The sequence below is a fragment of the Gopherus flavomarginatus genome, chromosome 1, assembly GCF_025201925.1.
Source record: "Gopherus flavomarginatus isolate rGopFla2 chromosome 1, rGopFla2.mat.asm, whole genome shotgun sequence".
In the NCBI taxonomy this organism is placed as follows: Eukaryota; Metazoa; Chordata; order Testudines; family Testudinidae; genus Gopherus; species Gopherus flavomarginatus.
Window position 1 is genome coordinate 364751817 of NC_066617.1, and position 23052 is coordinate 364774868.

Sequence of the window (23052 nt, forward strand, 5' to 3'; positions counted from 1 at the left end):
GCTCCCGCAGCTGGGCCCAGGCCACCAAAACAGCCTGACCACTGCAGGGAGAGGAAGTTTCCTCAACTGCCAACATGGTCCGTACCTCTCCAAGCCCTATGTGGGACTGGGCACCCCACCCCTGGCACTGGTGGGCCCAAGCTACTTCCTCCCCCATGCAGGGGCTAAGAAACCAGTCCCAGATTTTTAAAGACATTGGGAACTCTATAGAGACACCAGCCCCTGCTAAGAGTCGTACAAACCCAGGGAAAATGACAATCCAGGGCCGCAAGAGCTGACACTCGGTGCTGTCCCTCCCCTCTACGTACCTCCCCACTGACAACTTTCATCTCCGCAATTTGTCCCTGGTACTTTATCTTCAGGGTCTGCAGCGCTTCTGGGGAGCCCAGGCCTGGTTCCAGCGCGGAGCCGTTAGTTTCCGGCCCTGACCTATAGACAGAGCAGGTTAAAAAACAAAACCGAGGTCACATCTGAGCATGCAGCTGCTGAGTTTGCAGCAGAGGTTAATGAAGAGCTGCCTCCCCCAGGAGCACTGGGCAAATTCTTGAGGCAGAGGGGCAATCCCACCGGGGCAGCGTCCAAGAAAGAGAGGGCAAAGTTGCAAGGAATTGTTTTGCTTCGTGCATTTTGGAAAAAAAAAAATAAAGCAGAGCCTGAACTTCAGCACGCCCGCCACTTTCACTGGGAAACAGCCCGGCTTCTGCTTTTTTGCAGCTGAAAATTATAATGTAAACACAGGTGTTTCTGCTCTGCGAAGCCAAACTGCCTCTAGCAAAGATGTCAAGTATCAGAGGGGGAGCCATGTTAGTCTGGATCTGTAAAAGCACCAAAAAAATTTGTGGCACCTTATAGACTAACAGACGTTTTGGAGCATGAGCTTTCGTGAGTGAATACCCATTTCCGACGAAGTGGGTATTCACCCACGAAAGCTCATGCTCCAAAACGTCTGTTAATCTATAAGGTGCCACAAGACTCTTTGCTGCTCTAGCAAAGATAGTCTCTCCTGCCCCCGCTGCCCTCAACGAGGTGTGACGCCAAGGGCCTAATGAAACAAACAGGAGAACTGGCTTCTCCGTTGCTTTAGCCAGGATAGTCAATGCAGACACATTCAGTGCAGACAATGCAACATTAAAAATACTCGTTTTGCCGTCTCAAAGTCAGGGAGTGCAAAAGCCAAGCGCTCCTGCTGCAACGTCAATCATGCTATATCGCACCTGCTGCGGATTTTGCGGTGTGTGTAACCAAGGCAAGTCCAGCAAGCTGCTCACTAATACACCCATGCAATGCGGTCGAGTTATTTTTATCTCGGTCTTTGCATAACGGAACTGCTGTTAAAGGTTAGCTGTGCAACATTACCATTGTCAGATCAGACCAGCTGCTGTGCCCCGACCCCCTGTCAGCTGGGATAAGCACAGCAGAATGTGGCTCGCAGATTTTGGTGCGGTGAGAGCAAAAGACACCCGCACGCAGGAGGATTACTTTGTTCACCTCTTGCAGTGCCGCTAATTCTGAGGTGGAAAATCGGCCGCTGTTAAACACACAGCAGTTTGGGGCAGGACATGAAGCAACAAAACACTATCAAACTGAAGCTGCAGAGGGGATCTAGGAAGGCTGAACATAATTCCCCACAATGCAATCTGGCCTGGTCCCCAGGCTTAACCTCCCCTTACTCTTGCACAAAAGTCACTTGGGCTCGATGGTCCAGATCACTAAGTTATTAACCTCTCCTCTGAAAGACAACAGCAGCAGCTCAGCACTGACAGAGGAGAAAGCTTGGCTGTGTCCATCCTGAGCCACTTCCCACTCTTACTCAGCTGGGGAGCCAGGAACCGGTGTCTGGCTGACTCAGTGGATTTTTGTTGGAAAGGAAGAAAGATCTGATTGTGAAAGCCCCCCTCTCCCCAGGGCACGGATAGCCCCCGCTAGTCAGAGGGACTAGGGAAAGGGTCAGCTATGCTTCGCTATGAGCTTCCAAAGATAACAGTGCGGCCACTGTAGGCGCAGCGGGGATACATCCTGGTGCTGCTGGCACTGGGAAGCTGTCATGCCTGAGGAGGAAAAAGTCGGAGCCATTCTACTTACCTAGGGGCTTGTAGATCAAAGGACTCAGCCTGTAGCTTCTCTGTGAAATGCACCAGCAAGCTGGACTTTTCCAACAGTTTGGTATCTGCAAGGAAGCAAAGAGAAGCAGGGCATGGGGACCACGAGCGTCGTGTGTGGGCGAAGGGGGGCCCATTCATCAGAACCCTTTCTATGAAACCAGACATGATAGAACCCCCAACTCTGCCAGTTCTAGAAGAAGCCTCCCGCCACCGGCTTAACGTACAATTTATCCACCTGCAAAAAGGGGTGACCAGGCCTACGGGTCTTCTTCCATCTCTATGTTCTATTATTGTGAACCTCAAGGGGCCGGCGCACGGCTGTAATGCAGTGTGACTAGGCCTGCTTATGGGTCATGCCTCCCAAAGAAAAGTGTCCACACCATGCCTGGGCAAAGCAGGGGACCAGGGGTCAGGATTCCTGGGTTCTGGTCCCAGCTCTGTTCAGGAATCTCTGCAGGACACTAAGTGTTGGGTGCCTGACTTCTTGTTATTTGTTAGTTGTATTAGTGTTGTGCCTACAAGACCAGGATCCATTGGGCTGCACAAACAAAGAGACAGTTCCTGCCCCATAGAGCTTGGGACACTCAGGTTTTTAGGGGCTCTAGGGGAAATCAGCGGGTGACAGGGTGTCCCAGCACATCTGGAAGTAAGGGACCAGCTGTTCCACGGTGGGTGCCCCAAAAATGGAGGGACCCAAAAATCAGAGGCCACTTTTCAGCATTTCAGCCTGAGTCTATCTAGACTTTGGTTCCCCCACTTGCAGACAGGGTTAATGGCAACACACCTCACAGGGTCGGGGTGAGGTTTAAATGTTTGTGGTGCACTCGGAGATCTTTGCAGAACAGCCCGTCACCGCTAAGTACAGCCACAGTTTGTAAGCAGCGTGTTTGTTGTGATCACACAGCAGCTCTTTTCACAACACAGCCGTGACTCAACAGAGGTGTGTCCCAGCAGGCCATGCTGTTTATCGCTGTGTGCTGGGAAACCCCCGGTAGCTTAGCAGGACACAACATGCCTGGAGGACACACACACGGCACCGTTCTGCACGCGGTTGGGAGGAAGGTGCAGCAGCCAAACTGGTTACACAGGTATAGTTCAGGTGTCAGACAAATAACTGGTCTAACTTGGATACATCAGGAAAAACAAACAAAACCACGCTGCAGCCCAGGCTGCTGGCCAGGACAGCAGGTGTTCTGTTCCTTGGTGACTATCCAAGCGTTAACCCTGCCGCGCAGTTTCAAAGTCCACCTTGTCACCAGCTGTAAAAATAGGGCAAAGTCTTAGGGCTTGTCTATACTACACAAGGAGGCGGACTTAATTTAGGTCGATCTACGGCCACCCCGGTAATTCAATCGGCTGTTGGTGTCCATACAACGCTCCTCCTGCCGCTGGAGTGTCCCCTCACCAGGAGTGCTTGCACCTACTAAGGTCAGGCATTGTGGGGCACTGACAGCTGAGCATGGGGCACTGACAGTCATACGGGGCTCATGGCTGGAGCCCAAGTGACAGCCCCCTGCTGTGACCCCCTTCCCGCCCCACTCCAGCTGAATTTCACAGCACAGAGCCTGCCAGTGGTGAAACTGACATACTTGTCAGTGTGGTAGGGCACTTAATCGGCAGGAGGAAGGCTGCAGCATACACACTGACATCGTTAATTCGACATAAGCTGCCTTACGTCCACCTAACTCCGTAGCACAGCCCAAGCCTTACAGCGTACCCAGGGCTTCTGGATACGGAGCATTAGCAGGGCAGGGTTATGGTGGGCTCCCTATCGTTGGTGTCAAGTGGGACAACCAGCTTTTGAATGTTTTTGAATCATAACATTCAAAAACCAGTAGGAGAACACTTCAACCTCGCCGGTCACTCAGTAACAGACTTGAAGGAGGTAATTTTGCAACAGAAAAGCTTCAAAAACAGACTCCAACGAGAAACTGCTGAGCTTGAATTGATATGCAAACTTAGATACCATCAATTTAGGCTTGAATAGAGACTGGGAATGGCTGAGCCTTTACACACATTGAATCTATTTCCCCATATTAAGTATCCTCACAGCTTCTTGTCAAACTGTCTGAAATGGGCCATCTTGGTTATCACTACAAAAGTTTTTTTTTTAATAGCTTATCTTAATTAATTAGCCTCTTAGAGTGGGTAGGAAAATTCCCACCTTTTCATGTTCTCTGTATGTTTATATATCTCCGCACTATAGGTTCCATTCTATGCGTCCGATGAAGTGGGCTGTAGCCCACGAAAGCTTATGCTCAAATACATTTGTCAGTCTCTGAGGTGCCACAAGTACTCCTGTTCTTCTTTGTAAGTTTCTTGCTGGGGAATCTGATCAGAGGGAAAGGAATGAAATCCAGCCAGCTTTGAGAAAACAGTTTGTCCAACAGGCTCTCGGGGGCCGAAGCCCTGACAATCCTGCCAAGGGAGATTGCAGGAAACGGTGGGCGAGATTTTAAACATGTCAACAAAACAGCAAAACACACCAAGGAGTCCAATACTTTAAACGCTGCCTTAAAATGTAAGCCAGGTGAGTAAGACTTGGTGGGTCCGATGTTACAAGCTATTTTTCCACATGCATGCGCACAAAGGAGAGGACTTAGTTCCATTCAGCTGCAGGTCTCAACAGACACAAGTATTATTACCCTAAGTTTACACATGGCCAAATCACTTCCCCTCTCTTGCCTCAGTTTCCCCAAGGTCACTCAGCAGAAGAGCCATGAAAAGACCCAGGTCTCCTGAGTCCCAGCCCAGTGTTCTATCCACTAGGCTACGTTGTCAGAAATGCCAGAGTAGCAGTTCCCTGGACTGGCAAGGATGGAAAACCTGATCCCATGGGAGAAAGGATTCGAACAGGGATCTACCTCCTCTCCAGTGGGCGCCCCGACCAGTGGGCTATGGCATGTATACAGTTGTACCATTGTAATGATTAAATATTAATTCAGGCAGAAAGGAATGAGAATGACTCTACAGCCTAGTGGTGAGGGCAGTCACCTGAGGGGTGGTAGGTCCATAAGAACATACGAATGACCCTACTGGGTCAGACCAAAGGTCCATCTAGCCCAGTATCCTGTCTTCTGACAGTGGCCAATGCCAGGTGCCCCAGAGGGAATGAACAAAACAGGGAATCATCAAGTGATCCATCCCCTGTTGCCCATTCCCAGCTTCTGGCAAACAGAGGCTAAGGACACCATCCCTGTCTATTCTGGCTAATAGCCATTGATGGACCTACCCTCCATGAACGTATCTAGTTCTTTTTTGAACCCAGTTATGGTCTTGGCCTTCACAAAATCCTCCGGCAAGGAGTTCCACAGGTTGACTGTGTGTCGTGGGAAGAAATACTTCCTTTGGTTTGTTTTAGACCTGCTGCCTATTATCCCAGCTCGCATCCCTTCTCACGATCAGACAGAGGTAGGACTTGAACTGGGGGGTCTCCCACCTCCTGGCTGAGTTCACAAACCACTAAGCTCTTACGTCACTTTACGAAGCTGGGCCTTCAGCTCTCTGGCCCCCTTCTGTAAAACAGAGCCAAGGTTGCCTGCCTCAAACAGGGGGTGGAGGATTTATTCCTTAGCCTCTCTGAAGAGTTGGCATGGCTCTTAAGCTTTCAGGACCCGATTCTGGGCTCTCTCTGCTCTGGTCTAGTGCTGCAGAGCGGCTGGACAGCAGCACTAGGGGAGACCAGAGGTGGCACAGCTGGATCCTACACACCAGCCTCCACAGAAGCTGCAAGCAGAGAGGCCAAGCCAGGGCAGGCATGGCTGCAGCACGTTGTGCTCCGGCGATCCTCAGCTGGTAGATGGCCTCAGGGAGCAGTGCACTTTCGAGCAGCCCCTGGACACAGAACGGGCCCCAGGATCAGAGAGCTCCCATCTCAGCTGTCTTCAGCGGAGGCTGGGGGGGGGGCCGAGAATATGGCCTTTGATAGCAAAGCGTCAGAACGCATCAGACGAGGAACGGCCTGGGGCTTTTACATGTCATGTTTGGGTCTAGGCTACTGAGAGCTTCAGCGCAGAACGAGCTACCTCCCTTGCGATCACTGGAAGGCGCAACAGGCAGATGTGGGTGCTGGGAGAGGAAGTCTGGCAGGAGGATCTCCTAGTGGGTGCAGGGATAGTCACACATCAACCCCTGCATCTTCCAGTGAAAGGAGGAAAATACCCCACCTGAGAAATGACACTTAGGATATGTCTACATCTACAATTTTGCAGAGCTGGTTGTTACAGCTGTATTAGTACAGCTGTATAGGGCCAGCGCTGCAGAGTGGCCACACTTACAGCAACCAGCGCTGCAAGTGGTGTTAGATGTGGCCACACTGCAGCGCTGTTGGGCGGCTTGCAGGGGGGTTCGGGGAACGCGAGAGCAAACTGCGGGGAAGCAGGTCTCCTTCCCCGTGGTGTGCTCTCGCGTTCCCCGAACCCCCGTGCAAGCAGGTCTCCTTCCCTGCGGTTTGCTCCGGTGTTCCCCGAACCCCCCCGCAAGCAGGTCTCCTTCCCCGCGGTTTGCTCTCGCGTTCCCCGAACCCCCCCGCAAGCAGGTCTCCTTCCCCGCGGTTTGCTCTTGCGTTCCCCGAACCCCCCCTGCAAGCAGGTCTCCTTCCCCGCGGTTTGCAGGGGGGTTCGGGGAACGCGAGAGCAAACCGGGAAAGGAGACCTGCTTGCGGGGGGGTTCGGGGAACGCGAGAGCAAACCGCGGGGAAGGATACCTGCTTGATTACCAGAGAGGCTTCCTCAGGTATGCTGGGATACCGGCTTATTCCACGGAGGTCAAGAAAAACGCTGATGAGTGTCTACACCTGATGACCAGCGCTGGATCACCAGCGCTGGATCCTCTACACCCGAGGTTCGACCGGGTGTACGGCCAGCGCTGCAAACAGGGAGTTGCAGCGCTGGTAATGCCCTGCAGATGTGTACACCTCCTAAGTTGCAGCGCTGTAACCCCCTCACCAGCGCTGCAACTTTGTGGTGTAGACAAGGCCTTAGCTTTACCCACCTTCCAAGCCCTTTCACAAGCATTAGCTAATTAATCTTCAGCTCCCCTGGGAAATAAGCAAGCCCTGCATGCGTTAGCATGGGAATCAGTTCCCCCATTACTAGAGGGCAGCCACTTCTGGTGCGGAATATGGCAGCTGTTTGATAAAAGCACAGCTAGAGTTTAGGAAGGGAAGAAAAATCCCAATGCCAAATGCCACTGCCAGGGGAATCTGAGGTAGCAGATGGTAACTAGCCAGGCTCCCCTGCTCTTGTGGCACGTGCCCAGGGGGTGTCAATGCTCAGAGGTGGGTACCACCTCTGCAGTAGACAGAACCCTCTAGCACCCGGCCCAGGAGCAGTTTCTGACAACAGCCAACGCGTGTCTCTCAGTCTGTGCCTGATGTGGGGCTGGAGCCTTAGGCAGAAAACCCTGGGTGCCCTGCCCCATAGCCTGCCCCAGCTTCTCTCGACTCCACTGGGAACCGGATTAGCTGGGAGCGAGCTGGCTGCTTTCAAATGTGGCTGGCTCTGCTCCAGGCAGCTCTGCTCAGCGGCAGCTCCTTGTTCCACAGCATTTACTCTTCGGCCCTAGTGCTGCAGTCTCAGCCTGGCCCGAATCCAGATTTCCTGCAGGGCAGGGCTTTCCCCTCCTACGCCGCTGGCCCCCGGCTCTCATGCTCCCCTGCCCCTGGGTCTCATGGCAGTGCCACTCTGTGTCCTCCCGCTGATGGCCCTGCCCGCCCCAGCATGCTGGGGGTGAGCACCCCTCCTCACACTGCTGGTGGTGCAGCTCCATCAGCTGTGCAAAGCGCACAGGTGTTCCATCCAGACCCGCTCCAAGCAGGTCACTGGTGCAAATGCATCAGTCCTGTGTGCACTCACTCACCCTCCGTGGCTGCCACACGTGCCCAGACACAGCGGCAGTTTATAGCTGTGACCCTCGGGTTTCAACCATAACCTCAAATCCAGCCAATGGTTCTTCCTGCTGAGGCTAGTTCTAATACGAGTCCCCTGCCACTTCCCCAGAGGCGGGGGGGATATTGCAGAGATCTTAAAAGACCACATCCAGTCCGCCTGCTGTGGATGCCCCAGGGCACGGTTCACAGAAAGAAGGTTTACTCTGGACGACTTAAGCAAGTTTCCCCCTCCCATCACTGTTGTCCAGCATGCTGGCTACCACGCTCCACCCTAGAAGTGGCTGCATTTCAGCAGTGCCGTACACATAAAGCTCATGGGGTACTTTGGGTTCCATCAGGATGGGTTTGCGAGGGGTGTTCATAGAGCATAAAATATTACCTGACAATCCAGTCCTGCTCAGATCCCCCCCATGCTTGCAAGCAAGACTCATGGCATTGCAGTGCCGCTATCCTGTGCCGTACGCAGCCCTGCCTGCGCTATGGCTTTTCACTGAGTTTGCGACCAGCTGATAACATGGTTGGCCCAAAGCGCGGCTTCTGTCTGCACCCAGTGTGGTTCGAGCTGTCTATGACCTTACCCCAGGCCCACCCCCCTAGTATCAGACTACTCTCCACCGAGCCCAGAACAGATCCCAATGGAACCCCACTTGAGACCTCCCTCCAGTCCAACATCCTTCCATTAAGAGTTACTCTTGGTTCGTATCCACTAAATGGTAGTTCTACTGAGCCTGCATTTCTCCAGCTTGCCTATCGGCACGTCATGTGGGGCTGTGGCAAAAACCTTGCTAAAGTCCAGGCATATTATGTCCACCACATTCCCCCATCCACCAGACCAAAGGAGGAAATCAAGCTGGTTTGGCATGATTTGTTCTTAGTAAATCCATGCTGGCTGCTAGCGATCACCTCTTCATCCTCCAGGTATACGCACATTGAATGTTTTATGCATTGCACGAGTAGCTTCCTAGGTATCAAAGTCAGGCTGACGGGTCTCTCGTTCCCTGGTTCCTCCTTTTTAAAGATGGGCACTATGTCAGCCCTTCTCCGGTCATCCATGAGTTTGTAAATATTATTGCCAGTGGCTCCAAGATTTCTTCAGCTAACTCGTCAGCACCCTGGGATGAACAGCATCAGACCATGCGGACCTGATCTCATTCAAATTAGTCAGAAGTTCTGACATGTTCTTTACAAATACGGATCTGCATCTCTTCCCCTTTATTGTCCATGGTAACCTCACCAGTCATCCAGTCACATGTTATTTTTTGTGAGAAGACTGAAGCAAAGCAGACACTGAGCAGCTCTGCCTTCCCATCATCTTCCGTGACCAGCTCACCTTCTCCACTAAGAGCGGCCCCATAACATCCCTGAGCTTTCGGTTCTGTCGGACACATGTGGAGAGCCCCACCTTGTCCTCTCTAACACAACCGTGGCACGAGTTACTTTACAGCAAGAGAACTCACGTGACACTGCTCCTCCAGGCTGGCTGAGCTCCGCTCTGATTAGAAACCGCTCCAAAGCCACATGCAGCCACCTGCAGTGCCAAGTGGCTGGAGAACAAGAGGAAGGGAAGGCCGACGGCCTGATTTGCAGAGGTGCTGAGCAGTGCTGGGGGAGCACTGCCCCTCTCAAAAATGACAGGCCTGGAGACAATAAGCATTTCTGACAGGTTGCCCTCCTGGAGCCCAAGGCTCCAGTTCTCCCGCAGGCTACACCTGCCCAGAGGTGCTGTCAAGTGGCATTAAGAGACTCTCTCATAGACTTACGGTCAGAAGGGACCATTATGATCATCTAGTCCGACCTCCTGCACAATGCAGGCCACAGAATCTCACCCACCCACTTCTATAACAAACCCCTAACCTATGTCTGAGTTATTGAAGTCCTCAAATTGTGGTTTGAAGACTCCAAGGTGCAGAGAATCCTTCAGCAAGTGAACGGTGCCCCATGCTGCAGAGGAAGGCGAAAAACCTCCAAGGCCTCTGCCAATCTGCCCCGGAGGAAAATTCCTTCCCGACCCCAAATATGGCGACCAGGTAAACCCTGAGCATGTGGGCAAGACTCACCATGGGAAAGGCTAAGGCTCCGGCTGACTGAATTAAGCTAACTTGATATAAGGAAGGTGTAATGCAACTTCAGATGCCTACGAGGAGGGTTGAACTAAATTCATTTAAAGGAGTCATTCAACGGAAAGACAAACACACCCCTGGACTCATGCTGGTGCTCAAACTGGCCAGATCTTTAAGGAACAAGCTACCGCCGAAGCCTGGACTCCTTTGGGCCTGATGGGACACTGTTGCTGTGACACTATCGCTGTGACATGGGCTCACGTCCTCTGAATTCTGCTGCTATAACCTGTCCCTCTCTCCATGTCATCTCCAGCCCCGGGCCCCTTGCCAAAAGCCATCACCGTTTTTAAGGCACTGGGGGCACATCAGATCCCCGGACCCACAGCCACTAGCCAGTCCCTGGCTGAATGCTGTTTCTAGAGACAGTTTTCAATGCTCCGCAGAAAAGACCTGGGTGACAAAGCAGGGGCCTAATGGCACTAGGGGGGCAGCCGGACCTGTGGGTGTGTGGGAGGCAAGTTGGAAGCTTGCCCTGGGTTGTGGGGGCTTGGTGTCAGAACAGGAAATGAGTGGAGGGATTGAAAAGGCTGAATCATGGCGGTGCCTGGTTGCACAAAAGACCTGGAATGTTGGGCTTTGTTTCTTGTTCGCAAAATCTAACGAGGCAGCAAAATCCAAACAAAAGACCCCGGCTCAGCCAGACAGTTCCCAAGACATGGAATCTCCCAATGCAGCCATGCCTGGTTCACCCCCAAAAGGTCCCCGCACTCAGAGCTTTGGAATGATTTCTTCGGGGACTGACGTCTGGCGGCTGTCGCTCCACACGGCCCGGACGTCACCATTCTCACCCGCTGACCCCAGTGAAGGAATAACCCCCCACCCCCCCATCCAGGTCAGAAGTGTGGTGGGATCTCATGCCCACACAGCAGTGAAAAGACTGTGGCTGTTTAGAGCTGCACAGTAAATTCAGGAGAGCCAGCCCGGGAAGAAGAAGGGCTGAGATTTGAACTGTGTTTCAAACCGCAGACCTAGGCCGTTAAGGCACCCACAGGCACTGGGCCCGAGCTGCCTAACCCCGACCCTTTGCCCTGGCTTAGCACTGGCCCACCATGAGATCAGTGCACCACGTGCTTGCTACTGCAGAGATAAGGGAGTGGCACCCGGGGACCTGGATGTAGCCCGACACTGGTCTGAGGAATGACATAACTTGTCACCAAGGCTGGAGAGAGGCACTGACCAGCACAGGTACCCTCAGGCCTGAGCCAGATGGAGAGGATCATGCAAGGAGAGAACTAAGATGGTGATCATCCACCCACCAGTAGCTACAGCGAGATCCACCCCCGTCGCAAGGAAGGACTGCAGAGCTTCTCCTCTGCCTCGAGTTACCGCTGAGCTAAGAGCCCTGTTCTCTCTGCAGCAAGAGAGTCTAAATACACAAGGGGTGAGGTGCCTGGAGATCATGGGCACCGCTGGGATGAAGGGAAATTGCCCCCCACATTTTCTATAAATATCAAGACCCAGAGCCACTAACTATCCCAAAATAGGTCGGATCTTCCTGACCATCAAAGGTCTGTCAGATGGAGACAGCGATTAAGAGCCCTTGGTTTATTATGAGCATCATCCTGTTAAGGTGCAAACGTGACAGCATCATCAGGCGGAATCCAATTATTTTACTCTACAGGGTGCACGGAAACAGAAATTTCAGCTAAACCCCAAGGAAGCCAGAATGAGAACAGTACAACCTTCCCATTTCTCTGGTGCCTTTCATCCCAAAGGAGATTACACATCATGCATCTTCTGACACTGCATCCCACATTCTTCACAGTGATATTATTATGATGTGATTATGACATAATTTATGATGTATGATGCAAGATAAGTGAGGTGAGATTGTGATGTTATGAGTCTGATCTAATATGTCATTGAAGGATGACAGGGCCAGAAAGAGTTAATTAACTCACAGACTGATCTGATCCATGGCCGAACTTTAGAGACAGGTTAGGAAGATATGTAAATGAATAGAGCTTTGAAATGCAAGTCTGCATTGTTAGAGGTAGAAGGGTAGGTGTTTGCTCAGGTCTTCTGATGTAAGCAAACAAGTCTTGTCTATTGCTATGCTACAGCTTTGATTCAAAGATCAAAAAAGGAATATTAACATTTAGGAAGACACTTGAGGGAAATAGTATTATTGTCTCTATGTCTCTTTGAAGGTTGTGGTAACCTGTATCTGAACTGTTTAATGGATAAATTACCCTGTGCTAATTGCCAGGATATTTGGGAGAAAGAGAGTTAAGCCTATTGTTTTCTCAGACCAAAAGGCTGCTGGAAATGTATAAGAACCCTGGGGCATGATCCTGCTTCATCTCAGATCTGCTTTGGGTTTCAAGAGGGAGACTCGTAAGCCATAAGGATTGAGATCCCCAGTCACCGACTGGAGTCACCCTGAATATGGCCATTGGACTGTAACCTATGGACTATTTCTAAAAGGACTTTTGGCAACTACAAGATCATCTCTGCTATGTATCTGAACCTCTAGAATTAAATTAAAGTCTGTATGTATATTGATCTTTTAACCAACACACTCTCTCTCTTCTTTTTTAATAAATTGTAGTTTAGTTAATAAGAATTGGCTATAGTGTGTATTTTGGGTAAGATCCAAGTTATAACTGAACCTGGGTGCGTGGCTGATCCTTTGGGATTGGAAGAATCTTTTCTTTTATATGATAAGATTTTCAGGAATCATCATCATATCTAACATGTGTGTCTGGATGGAGGCCTGGGGCTGGGCACTTTAAGGGAACTGCGTTGTTTGAACTTCTAAGTAACCAGTGAGGTACTACAGAAGCTGTTCTGTGCTAGCTTGGTAAACCTAAGTACTGGAATATCCACCAGCGTTTGGGGTTTATCTGCCCCGTTTTGTTTGCAGTTCACCCTAATTGAGTGACCTCAGCTGGCTCCCATGGGCACCACCGTCATAGAGGTGTCATAGAATAATCATATTCTGCAAATCATAAGTTTTTCAATCTGCAGGTATGTATCATTTTTGTATCTGAAGTTCTTAATATTAACTGTGTATCTGTATTTCAAATGTAGTTACACTTGTGTAACGCCCACTAGACAAGATGCCTTCAGTCTAAGAGTTGGTTGGGAAGGGCCTATTCGGGGCAATGAGCCATTAGGAAAAGCCAATAGGCCTTGGGAGTGGCGTATCTCCCACCCGGGGAGCTTTCCTGAGCATGCTACAGGCAGCCCAATGGCTGCTATGATTCTACAAGGCCATGTGATGAGACCATGTCTCTAGACTCCATCTTGGGATGTCAGGATTTTTCCAGAAGCTGGTCTGGGAACCAAGCTTTGGGAACAAAGGGTTCCTGACAGATGCAAACGCACATAAGGCAGGAAGTGATATCATCTGGGGTTCTTTGCTCTTCACACAAGAAGACTCCTGGAAGCACCTGAGGAACAAAGACCAAACTGGGGGAAGCGCTGGACCCAGGCTAAACGGATGTTATGAAACACCTGGGGATTCCAAGCTGCCAAGCAAGTGCAGCTTGCCCCTTAAGACTCTGCAGCCTGCTTGTATCGCCTCCTAAGGTGAGAATCTGCTCTTCACAGCCAATCTATTTAGTATCTTAAGCTTAGTTTTCATTTTTGTCTATCCGCTTAGGTCTGTTTGCTAGCCCTTATCACTTAAAATCTATCTTCTGTAGCTAATAAACTTATTTTTGCTTTATCTAAACCAGTGAGTTGGAGTGAAGTGTGTGGGAATCATAACTCAGGGGCAACAGGCTGTTGCATATTCCTCTCCACATTGAGGGAAGGGGCGAATTTTATGAGATTATGCTGCATGGTTCCCTGTGCAGCACAAGATGGTATAATTTGGGGTTTATACTCCAGAGGGGGTGCATGCCCGAGGAGCTGGGAGTAGCCTTCCCATGCAGGGGCTGGTCAGAGATTCTGCTTGTAACTGCATCTTGGTGTGCTCCTACCTGTATGTATGCTGGTGAAAGTGCAGGCTGGAGGGCTTTGTAGCTTGTCACAGCAGTGCAGTGTGAGAGGGAGCCCAGGCTGGTGGGTCATAGAATCACAGAATATCAGGGTTGGAAGGGACCTCAGGAGGTATCTAGTCCAACCTCCTGCTCAAAGCAGGACCAACCCCAACTAAATCATCCCAGCCAGGGCTTTGTCAAGCCTGACCTTAAAAACCTCTAAGGAAGGAGATTCCACCACCTCCCTAGGTAACCCATTCCAGTGCTTCACCACCCTCCTAATGAAACAGTGTTTCCTAATATCCAACCTAAACCTCCCCCACTGCAACTTGAGACCATTACTCTTTGTTCTGGGTTGGGGGGCTCAGTGGTACCCCAGTTGCAGGTGGCACCTGAGGGCCAGGGGAACCCATCACACATCCGTTCTGGGACTGTCAATCATGCTGAAATGCAACCACCTCTGTGGTGGAACACAGCAGCTGTATATTACATCACCTGAGGTCACTCCTCTCTCCCCTTGGTGTTTACACTCAGCAGATTCTGGTTTGGTATTATCATGCTACACGCATGTTGGCTGCTATTACCAAATTCCCAGAGACTAAATTGGAGGCATGCTTCATTTATCAGCTGTGTCGTGGGCGTGTGCAGTGTGGTATCTCCTCCCAAAGCTGGTTCGTTCCTTCGAAGCGTCCATCACTGTTCCAGTGCTTTGGTAAACATACCGAATTCTTTATGGGGTGGTAGATCAAATACAAATCTTCCCCATGCACATCTTTTCCCATTGGCACATTGTTAATTCCAGCCGAGTGACACACATGAGATGCCACCTCTGGCCCACCTGCTGACAGTCTCAGCAAAAGTGCCAATGGCTGAACGGACCATGGGACTTTTACTAACCTCTGAACCAGAGAGGTGATGCCAGCAGGTGAGGGTGAGGCACACTATGCCTGTCCACTGGCTCTGCCATCTCAGTCCCATGAACCAAGCTACTTGTCTTCATTTTCAAGACCCTTTCCGGCCTATCCCCACCCAGCATGTCTCAGATGCTACTGGGTCATTGCCTCCTGCCTCCCTTCAGCCCACGATGTCAGCCGGCCTCAATCACTTGTTACATTTCAAAACAAGCACCTTCGTGCTTTCTCCCCTACCGCCCCACACGCTGGGGAGGAGCTCGCCAGAAAGGTCCACAAAGTCGTCTCATGGTCTGCCTTGCGATCTCTTTTCCAAACTCTGCTGCTGGCCTGATCATCACCACCCATCACGCTGACCACCACTGGCTCACTTTCTGGCACTCCCTCATCAGTCTGCATCCATCTGTTGTCTCTGATCTGATACCACGACTGCAAACTCTTTGAGGCAGGGATGGTCTTTTTGTTCCTATTTGTACAGCACCTGGCACAATGGGGTCCTGATCCACAACACTGAACCTAGACCTACGGAAAATACAGATGATAAGGACAGTGACGGAGGAGTGGGAGTAGCCCAGGTGGTTTGGGCTGTACTAGTTCTCTGGCTAAACAGATCTTCTAGGTATCCAGGGTGTTTTCCAACAGCACTAAATACCACTCACTTTACCGAAACCCATCGATTGTATGGGCCTGATAAAAGTGCTCTCCATTGAGCGACGTCACACATTAGTGAAGCCAGAAGCTGACATGAAGAACAGACTGTGTTTAGGTCTTCTCCAGAGAGAGAGAGTGTGTGTGTATGTAAGTATAAAAAGGTGTTAGTTTAAGGCCCTGTCTCCAAACACTGACACTGTGCAAGGAACAAGTGGTATAAAAACACGTTATGTGCTGTGTTTAACATGGTTACAAAGGGGAGGAGGCTTTCCTGTCTACACTGATCAGGGAGACGTGACTAGAACCCTGTTAGTGACATCTCTGGGTTAAACATGGCGTATGATTTCAATGCGAACCTTTTGCTTTTCTGAGCCACACCAGTAAAAGGGACTGCATCACCTCAGTCACTGCATCAGCTCCCCACCGAACACCATCAGAGATTATAAAGCCAGGTGGGATTGCAGGGATCATCTGCTTTGACCTCCTGCATAACAAGGCCTTACTCTGTGTTTGAACCAGAGCAGATCTCTTAGAATACTCCAATCTTGATTTTAAAATGGCCAATGAATACACCACAACCCCGGGTAAATTGTTCCAATGATTGATTATCTCACTGTTAAAAACTTCAACCTTATTTCCAGTCTGAATTTTGCCTGGCTTCCACTTCCAGCCACTGGATCTTGTTAGATCTTCATCTGCTAGACTGAGGAACCCTCTATTATCAAATTCCTGTCCCCCATGTAGCTACTTATAGACTGTGATCAAGTCACCCCTTAACCTGCTTTTTGTTGCGATATACAGATTGAGCTTCTTGGGTCTATCACTATCAGGCAGGTTGTCCAAACCTTTGATCGTTCTCGTGGCTCTTCTCTGAATCTTCTCCAATTTATCAACATCCTCCTTGACATTTGGGCACCAGAGCTGGACACAGAATTCCCGGAGTGGATTCACCTCAGTGCCAAATACAGAGTAACCAAAGTCCTGATCCCAATAGTCAAGCTCTACATGACAGATGCCTCTCCCTTTACAGCCATGATTTTCCATTGCATCTGCCCTCCAGGGGAGCGAATGATCAGCCATATGACTGAGGCTCAGGAGGGCTGGCTATGAAGATCTCTTGGCAGCCAGTCCATGGTGTGGCACTCCCTTCCCTTCCCTTCCCCTCCCGAGATGATCACAAAGCTCAGAGCTTACAGACCCAAGTGCAATATCCATCTACGCCCCCCAGCATTCCTTCCGCAATACGTCTCCACAACACCGAAGCCACGTTCACCCTGCACTTCTCTAGGACATGCTTTGGCCCTGAGACCATCCTCTCTGCAGCATGGGCAGAGGAAATTTTAGAAGCTTTGACTGAGGTTCCACACTGGACACCTTCCACCACCAACAGCCATCAGTCAACCAGAAACCAGCCGAAACTAGCCCTGTTCCCCAACCAGCCTCTTCACCCCTAAAGGGGGGACGGGGTAGAAAGTCGATGGCACAGATAAGTCTTATTTAGTGGCTGCAGCCTCATCAATCTTGACCAGGATGGACAAGGGCTCTCCAATGAGAACCAAGAGTTTCGACACTCCCTTGCTTTCCCCTCCCCCAGAGCCAGTTCGAGTAAACCCAGTTAGGCTCCTCCAGCTGGTCTCCACTGGCTTCTGAAGATTTTTGCTGGAGGCCAGAAGCCACCAGTCGCTTAAGATTCTTGCCGCTCTGTCCCAAGTTCTAGGAGCCAACCAGAACCAGCTGAAAATTTTCCACCAGGGCAGGAAGAGTCAGTGGATTCTAACTCCCATGACCAATCAGAAAGGCTTCATATCTCAGGCAACTGGGTCCTAGACCTAATAGAGCAGCAGTCCCCAAACTTTTCAGGGTTGCGCCCTCCCTTACCCCTGTCTGTGGTGCGCCCCTCCCACCCCAGGAGCCAGAGTCGGAGGGCAGGGGACCAAGGCTGGGGGCAGGTCAGGGGCCAGGAACAAAGCCACTGCCAGTGGCGGAGGATAGTGGTGGGAACAGGGCTGGGAGCGAAGCTGCAGCCAGGCGGTGGTGGGGGCCAGTAGCCAGACCCACGGCTGGGTGCGGAGCTAAGGCGGGGGACGGGACCAGGTGCAGGGCCATGGCCGGGCTCTCTCCCTGCCTCCTGCGGGGGGCTGGCCCGGGTCCCACCACGCACCCTGGAATCATAGGAGTGGAAGGGACCTAGAGAGGTCATCTAGTCCAGGCCCCGGCACTCAAGGCAGGACTAAGTATAATCTAGTCCATCCCTGACAGGTGTTTGTCCAACCTGCTCTTAAAACCCCTCAATGACGGAGATTCCACCACCTTCCTGGGCAATTTATTCCAGTGTTTAACCACCCTGACAGCTAGGATGTTTTTTCTAATGTCCAACCTAAACTGCTCTTGCTGCAATTTAAGCCCATTACTTCTTGTCCTGCTCTCAGCTGTTAACAAGAACAATTTTTCTCCTTCCTCCTTGTAACAACCTTTTATGTACATGAAAACTGTTATCATGTCCCCTTCACAGTCTTCTCTTCTCCAGACAGAACAAACCCAATATCTTCAATCTTCTCTCAGAGGTCATGTTTTCTAGATCTTTAATCATTTTTGTTGACCTTCTCTGGACTTTCTGCAACTTGCCCACATCTTTCCTGAAACGTGGTGCCCAGAACTGGACACAATACTCCAGCTGAGGCCTTATCAGCGTGGAGTAGAGTAGAAGAATTACTTCTTGTGTCTTGCATACAACACTCCTGTTAATACATCCCAGAAGGATGTTCACTTTTTTTGCAACAGCGTTACACTGTTGACTCATATTTAGCTTGTGATCCACTATGACCCCAAATCCCTTTCCACAGTACTCCTTCCTAGGCAGTCATTTCCCATTGTGTATGTGTGCAACTGATTGTTCCTTCCTAAGGGGAGCACTTTCCATTTGTCTTTATTGAATTTCATCCTGTTTACTTCAGACCATTTCTCCAGTTTGTCCAGATCATTTTGAATTTTAATCCTTTCTCCAAAGCACTTGCAGCCCCTCCCAGCTTAGTATCGTCTGCAAACTTTGTAAGTGTTCTCTCTATGCCATTATCTAAATCATTGATGAAGATATTGAACAGAACCAGACCAGAACCGATCCCTGCGGGATCCCACTTGTTATGCACTTCCAGCAGGACTGTGAACGACTGATAACTACTCTCTGGGAACGATTTTCCAACTAGTTATTCACCCACCTTATAGTAGCTCCATCTAGGTTGTATTTCCCTAGTTTGTTTATGAGAAGGTCGTGTGAGACAGTATCAAAAGCCTTATTAAAGTCAAGATATACCACATCTACCACTTCCCCCCATCCACAAGGCTTGTTACCCTGTCAAAGCAAGCTATCAGGTTGGTTTGAGGCGATTTGTTCTTGACAAATCCAGGCTGACTGTTATTTATCACCTTATTATCTTCTAAGTGTTTGCAAATTGACTGCTTGATTATTTGCTCCATTATCTGTCTGGGTACAGAAGTTAAGCTGTCTGGTCTGTAATTCTCTGTGTTGTCCTTATTTCCCTTCTTATAGATGAGCACTATATTTGCCCTTTTCCAGTCTTCCGATCTTCCTCTTTGTCCCCCTCCCCCCCAAGGGGGGTGCACCCCACAGTTTGGGGACCCTGTAATAGAGCATAGTCAACAGCCTGAGCTGGACCCAGGAGCAAAGAGAGAGCAAGGACAGAGCATAGAGCACCAGCTTTCATTGTGTTGACGGCAACTTGGGCCTTCCAACAGGTGAGCCAGTGGGAACTAGCTGACGTTTGAGTCCTTTCCAAGCCACTCCCTGGCACGGTGCACCCAGTAATGCACTGGTCTCAAGTTGCAGTGGGGGAGGTCTAGGTTGGATTTTAGGAAACACTGTTTCACTAGGAAGGTGGTGAAGCACTGGAATGGGTTACCTAGGGGGGTGGTAGAATCTCCTTCCTTAGAGGTTTTTAAGGTCAGGCTTGACAAAGCCCTGGCTGGGTTGATTTAGTTGGGGTTGGTCCTGCTTTGAGCAGGGGTTGGACTAGATACCTCCTGAGGTCTCCTCCAACCCTGATATTCTATGATTCTACAATGCAGCCTGGAAGCTGTGGATCTACATAGGAGAGGAACGGTGAACACCTCTGATGTAATGACAGGCTGTGTATTACAGCCGTCACCCAGGCTCAGCTGTGAGAATGAAAACCAGCCTGTTAAAAAACGGCACTTCCCGTTCTGAGTCACTTTCCAGAGGCTATACAGCAAAGCAATATTGCATAATCTGATGGGGGATGTCAAAATTCATGCTCCCCGACTTGGGTCTCTGATAGAGAAGCGATACTGAAAATGAAAGAAAAAAAGTCATCCTCACAGAAGGAAGAAAATAACTATTAGGTTAAAGCAGAATAAACTTCAGTGCATGAAACATATTTACGTGACCCAGAGAGACCCTTTTTTCCCCCTTTGAAACATAGGAGCTGCTGTATCGTATACAGAGTAATGGTTCGGGTCACCTCTGTTAGCAGCTAATGCTGGATGCCCCTGAGAAAAGCACAATCCCCCTATAACGCACCCAACTGTGAGGCACTATGAGAAGTGTCTTCTCAGCTAGCTAGGCAGGGATCACTTTGGGACCTGAAGCAAGAGACTGGCCTGCTGGGGCTGAGAAAGACCAGGAAGAATTGGAGACAGGTGGAGACCCTCTTCTTGAATGTGGGATGGGATTTGAGTGCAGTGAATTTTAAATCCCCCGCCCCGCATTTTTAACTCCACCAGACTGTAGGTTAAGGTGGGAGAGATGGCACGAGGACTGTATTACTTCACTCTTTGCAATTCTATAGAGCCTTTTATTGGGGGATCTCAAAAGACCTGCCAGCACCAGTGACCCAGTCTAGATGAACGAAGAGAAATGGGAGTTAGAAACTCCCGAATTCTAATCGTAACCCGGCTTCGGGGAAGTCACTTCAAGTCTGTGTCTCATTTCCCCGCGCCTGTCCAAACATGAGCTAGTTCAGTTTTACAACACCCCTCTGATCGTCAGACTCAACAGCAGCACACGCTTCCACCCGTAAAAGTATGGTCATTTCACAGAGGTAGAAACTGACACTCAAAGAGCTTATGAGACTGTCCAGAGTCACCTTGGCAAAGTCAATGGAAGAGCTGGAAAGGGAACCCAGGAGTTCTGGCCTGTACTGTAACCCTAGCCTGCTACAATCGTATCTGTCCCCCGTTACTGTAATATCTGAGCAGCTCACAACCTGTGATGCACTTACCCTCGCTATCACCCCGCCTGCTTTACACATGGGAAAGTGAGGCCCAGAGGGACTAAGGCCCATTTCTCCAACAGTACTTGAAATCAATGGTCGTTAGGAGTCCGAACGCCTTCGCGGACCTAGGCCTAACCAACCTGCCCGGGTCTCTGGCAGAGCAGGGAACTTAACCCCAGGCTCCTAGGTCACAGGCTAGCTCCCTAACCATTGCACCAGCCTTCCTCTCTGGAAATCGGCCTCCTGGAACTGCACCTGCAGGCCTAGAGGCTTTGCCTTCCAATTCCCTGGCTGGCAGATCTTCTTCCTTCTCTTCTCCAGCTAGAGTCTGAAACGGAGAGTGAGCGAACTCCCACAAGGTATCCAGGCTGGAGGAGAAGAGTTTCAGAGGGGAATAAATGAGGGCTTTCCCCCCATTATAATTCTGGCTGTGTTTGTTGTCAGGAGTGGGTTTCCCCTGCTCTTTTCTGTGTTTCAGCCCTGCACCATCCCTAAAGTGAAGGATACCCAATTTACTGTACCCCCAACCCCTCTCTCTTACCTAACTCCCAAGGCACAGAGTCAGAGGGCAAAGCAAAAAACAGGAATAACAACGAAATCTTGTCTACACAAGAACAACCTGTTGCTGAAAACAGCATGGCGGGGTGGGGTGGGGAGGGAGGGTGAGCTGTATCAGCGTTGAACCTGATTTAGATACAAACGCAGACCACAGCAGGCTTCAGCAGTGGCTCAGTGCTTCACCAGTGCCTACATCTGTTGTCAGCAATACAGTGTTTGTATAGAGCAGATCAATCTGCATCAGCCTGACACAGCCTCCCCTTCGGAGAAGGAGCAGAAAGCGAAAGCACACCCAGACATTGCCTGCCAATCTCAAAACACACGTGTCAAAGGAAAGAGCTGAGTTCTCCCAAGACTCACAACCTCGCCATCCTTGCAGAGGATACTAGAGCACCTGGTTTTCTTGACATATTCTGTACACGCTCTTTTGCTTTGGTTCTGAAGTGTGATGTAGAAAGTTAGGGTGAAACCAGGATCAGAAACGCAGCTGAAGGGCCTGGAAAGCACTTGGAGGGGAAAGGTACAAATGTAAAGACTTATTAGCAATGGGAAAGGTTATAGTCACCTTTGACCCAAAGCAACCATTTAGCAGAAGTGAGGACGTGAGAAACATTGGATGCCCGTGGGAAAAGCATAACACAGATACAGTAACTCCTCGCTTAACATTGTAGTTCTGTTCCTGAAAAATGCGACTTTAAGCAAAAGGATGTTAAGCAAATCCAATTTCCCCATAAGAATTAATGTAAATAGGGGGGTTGTAAATGTAAATTTTTTTGCCAGACAAAAGGCTATATTTTATACATACATACACACCCACAGAGTATAAGTTTTAAACAAACAGTTTAACACTGTCCACAGCAATGATGACTGTGAAGCTTGGTTGAGGTGGTGGAGTCAGAGGGTGGGATGTTTCCCAGGGAATGCCTTACTGCTAAATGATGAACTAGCACGTGGCTGAGCCCTCGGGGGTTAACACGCTGCTGTTAATGTAGCCTCACACTCTACAAGACAGCATGAATGGAGGGAGGGGAGAGAGCATGGCAGACAGAGACACACACCGTGTGTGAGAGAGAGCGCTGTGCATTGCCCCTTTAAGTACGCTGACCCCACTCTACGTACATTGTCTTTTGAAGTAGATCAGCAAGTTGAGACAGCAGCTGCTGCCAGCATGTTCCCTCCATCCTGAGTCCTGTCATGTCCCCCCCACTCTATAGAGATGGGGTAAGCGGGGTGCAGGACCAGAGTGGAGGGGGACATCCTGACATTAGCCGCCGCCCGTCCCCATCCCACAGCAAGCAGGAGTTTCCCGGGAACAGCTCCAAGGCAGAGGGCAGGAGTAGCACGCGGCAGTGAGGGGAGGATCAGCTGAACTGCTGGCAATTGATAGCCTGCTGGGCGGCTGCCACACAGGAAACTTAGGGAACCAGGGTGCTGATGGTCCACCCTGGTTCCAAGCCCACCAGCTACCTCCAACGGGCTGCTCTTCCTGCAAGCAGTGGACTTAATATACTATATGAGATATACCTATCTCTCAGAGCTGGAAGGGACCCTGAAAGATCATTGAGTCCAGCCCCCTGCCTTCACTAGCAGGACCGAGTGCTGATTTTGCCCCAGATCCCTAAGCAGCCCCCTCAAGGAGAGA

At 50.3% G+C, this 23052-nt stretch overlaps 1 protein-coding gene across 1 annotated transcript in view; it reads right to left on the reverse strand.

Annotated features, from left to right (window-relative positions):
- ATG16L2 (autophagy related 16 like 2) overlaps nucleotides 1-23052 on the reverse strand; it is a 57409-nt gene that overhangs the window by 30425 nt on the left and 3932 nt on the right. The window contains exons 2-3 of the mRNA XM_050936119.1: nucleotides 2083-2167; nucleotides 309-429 (exon numbers count right to left, since the gene is read on the reverse strand). Coding sequence (XP_050792076.1) covers nucleotides 309-429; nucleotides 2083-2167 — 206 coding nt within the window. The remainder of the gene's footprint in view (nucleotides 1-308; nucleotides 430-2082; nucleotides 2168-23052) is intronic.